The sequence below is a fragment of the Orycteropus afer genome, unplaced genomic scaffold (genome assembly GCF_000298275.1).
Source record: "Orycteropus afer afer isolate SDZICR_OR568_19922 unplaced genomic scaffold, OryAfe1.0 scaffold00049, whole genome shotgun sequence".
NCBI classification, from domain to species: Eukaryota; Metazoa; Chordata; class Mammalia; order Tubulidentata; family Orycteropodidae; genus Orycteropus; species Orycteropus afer.
In genome coordinates, this window is record NW_006921636.1 from 11510679 (window position 1) to 11514221 (window position 3543).

Sequence of the window (3543 nt, forward strand, 5' to 3'; positions counted from 1 at the left end):
GAACAATGAAGTGGAGGGGTTGGTGTTATTATTTGTTTATTACTTATCCCATGCCCTGTTCCCAGAAGGATGTCAGGAGGCAGGATGACTGGTGTACCACCTCACTGGGAGTGCTAAGTTCACGTCCACTTAGGGACAATGCTTTAGGCGAGGCTATTAGCAGACTGTGGGATGGTTTGAGGGAGGGAGGAGTGCTAGGAAAAGCAGTGACATCTTGTCCTATTTCATCATTCATGTCCTCGTTTGCAAGCCCTACCTCAGGAATAACTGGTGAGAGGGTTACTGCAGGAAAAGGTTAGCAGTAAAGCAGGAGAGGATTAGTCTCCAAAAGGGTACACCAGCCCACCACCTCTCCCTCCCGTGGGTGCCTACTCTAAGTACATAGTCTGGTCTTCTCCTCAAGGGCTCCAGCTGGGCTTAGGTTCCCAACGTGGAGAACGCTCAGCTCCACCAGTCAGTCTGTAGGCTGGGGCCCACTGCTAGCTGCAGGCCCCAGGCTCTGCCCCTCCATCACCCCCATCGTCCTCCTCATCGGACTGTGCCAAGGGTGTATCTGCGCCACCGTCACTCGCATTTGGGCTGTGCAGGTTGGTGGAAGAGTCAGAGGACGAGGATGAGGTTCGTGACGTGGTCCTATCAGACGTAGGCACCAGCAGGCTCAGCTCATCTGGATGGTCATCCACTCCTGCCCAGAGAGAATAGATGGTCAGGGCCACAGACAGGGTTTAAGAGAGAAGGGTAACTCAGAGGACTAGCAGAGATTATCTGGCCACCCTCCTCTCTAGATGGGAAAACAGAGCCCCAGGGAGGGGCAGGGACTTGACTGAAGTCTTAGCCAGTCCAGCAAAGAGCCAGCATTAAGACTTCAGTCTCCTAACGCCCAGTTTCTTTCACTTCATTACACCATGTCTGGGCTCTGAGGTTAAGCAATCAATCGAACAGTTCAAGTTCAACCTACATCACTTAATTCGTGCTAAATAGCTTTGGGAAAGTCACTTTCCCTCTCAGGGACTCTGCTCCTCTCTATAAAAAAAGAGATACCCATATTCCAGAAGGGTTATGAGGATGAAATTTAAGGAGTCTATAAAATGTCTGGCACACAGTAGGCCATCAACAAAGAGCAGCAGTTTTAAATAAGAGAGAATATTGATCTTACAAGTTAAGCATAGGGTTTTGGAAGATTCTACAGACATGGTTTGGATCGCTGCTTTTTCAATTTCCGGCTCCGTGACTTAACTTCTCTGAGCCTAATTACCTTCTTTACAAAGCAGAGATAAAACCACCTACTCTGATAGGATGCTGTGAGAAGCGAGATAACTTAAGTACTGTACCATAGTACCAGGAACCTAGTAAATATTCAGTAAATATAATTATTATGACTAGAACTGCATTTTTACATTATTTGAATTGCACTAAAAATTTAATTACGTAATTTTACAAGTGTAAAATTAACAAAGGCAGTCACTGGACAGCCCTAGATTTTTAGATAGGGGTTCTATAACCCAGTTCCCCTGTGGGCCCACTTCCCTAAAATCTGAGCAGGCAGCTGTTTGGTTGATAGAGTCACCCCACTTCCAGCCTGCTTGTACACTTCCTCCGCTCAGCCTCACACCTCACTTCAGAGCCCCTGCCATCCGACTCTGGCTAACTGGTGTCCACTTCTCTAAGGCAGAAGGCATACCAGCCGTCTGGGGGGTTGGTGGAGGATCTTCACAAGGCAAAAACACATCTGCTCCGTCCTGATCCCCAAGGTCAATAAGTTCCACTTGTTCCAGCGTGTCCACATTCACTTCCATGGAAGATATACTACCTATGGGAGCTACGGATCAAGAAGGGGGCCAGTCAGGAGGCCCCAAGGCCACTGGATAATCAATATACCTGTCCGGTTCCAAGACAGAAATTTAGAGGGTCTAGAACACAAGGGGGGCCCTCCCCCCCAAATTCAGTGTCCATAGGCTTCTTCTCTACTCCACCCCAGGCCCAGTCCTACCCTCTCCCCAGGATTTGGGACTTACGTCTCCGTGACTCAAGATGCAAGTGGGACAAGGGGAAGACGAACTCTGTCTCTGGCTGTAAAATATCCTCGAAAAATTTCTGCCGCTCCCGAAGGCGGAGCTGCTGGCGCTCCAGGGCTGCCCGGGGATTTGGGTCCATGTCAGCTCCTGAAGGGTGGAAAAGTAGGACACACACCGCTGTGAAGTCGAAAGGGAGTACAACGGGGGCCCGGGCTTGGGGAGCCCCACTTCAGACAGCATCCCAGCAGAGTTTTCTTGACTGCCCTGGTTCCAACCTGGACAGCTCTGGGCTCAGCTACCTCCTTGTCCTTCCCTGAAACCAAGCTCATCCCGGAACTTCATGTTGCAGGCAGAGGCGGGGCGGCCCTATCTCCACAAAGGGGATGCCAGTTCCAGGCACTGTGAAGAGGCTCCTCTGTACTCAGTGAAGGCAATCAGTGGCAGAGTCCCACTATTGTGCCCTTCTGACAGGGGTCCAGGGGCTGGCCCAGTCCCAAACTGGGGAGGCATTTTCTCCACTTGACAGACCCAGACCCAGGCCAGGGAAGAGGGAATGGAGATGTCTGAGGGCGTGCTGTCTTCCTCTCCTGCAACTCTGGTCCCAGCTTAAGTGTCAAAGCCCCAAGGCTAAAAAGCAGGCCCTGTCCTCCCTCCCTTCACATATAACCCTGGTAGCCCTTGCTCTGAAGTCACAAGACATAACGTCCAGCCTTGGCTCTGCCCCTGGAGAAACCCTTTCTAGCCTCAGTCTCCTGGTCCGAAAATGGCATAATCATCCTACCTGCCTCTGACACAAGGCACTGCTGGTGCATGCGCACCTGCCACTCAGTGGCCAACTCCCTGGTGGCCAGCTCCCACGGCTCTTTACCTGCCTCCTCTTTAACACAGCTAGCTCTGTGTCATCTACGAGTCAGCCCTAGCAATTGGAAGGGCAGGTTCTGGGTCCAATTCAGAACAGGCCTCCTGGGCCCGGTGCTGAGAGCCTTCCAGAATACCAGAGCTCGGGGCCAGCCCAGGCCCTATGCATTCACCCCCATTAATTCCATCTCCTTCTTGGGTTCTGCTCAGAGCGGGTCACTCGCGGCGGCAGCGAGTTTCTAGCGTGAGGACCAGATCTACATCCTCAGCAGGCTACCTCCTCCAGCCTTCATCCGGGCTCCAGGGTCTGAGACCCAGGCCAGCTCCACAGGCACTCGGGCAGGCCAGGCAGGGCCAAGGAAGTGTGGGGAGGCCGTGTGGCCACACGCTGGCCGAGCTGCGGAGAAGGCAGTGACGCTGATTCCTGGGAACCCAGAGCTGCCGCCCAGGTCACCACGCTAAAAATACCCAGGCCCCTGGGGCGCCCTCGCGGCGGGGCGGGGTGGGGGAGGGGGCCAGGGGAGGCGGACTGCGGGGAGCTCCACCGCTCCAGGACGCCCCCTCTTCCTCCCCTGCCCTCACCCTCGGGACTCCCGAGATCCGGGGGGCTGCTCCGGGGGGCAGCGGAGCCGAGTGCTGGAGGAGGGGGAGTTGTTTACGACCTAAGGTG

The 3543-nt window shown here is 53.9% G+C and overlaps 1 protein-coding gene across 1 annotated transcript; it reads right to left on the reverse strand.

Moving 5' to 3' along the window:
* Positions 1 to 479: 479 nt before the first annotated feature.
* DBNDD2 (dysbindin domain containing 2) lies at positions 480 to 2827 on the reverse strand. Its single transcript, XM_007938447.1, is given in 6 exon segments — positions 480 to 685; positions 1682 to 1819; positions 2016 to 2170; positions 2172 to 2269; positions 2272 to 2339; positions 2797 to 2827. Coding segments are annotated over 6 exon segments (696 nt in total).
* Positions 2828 to 3543: the final 716 nt, after the last annotated feature.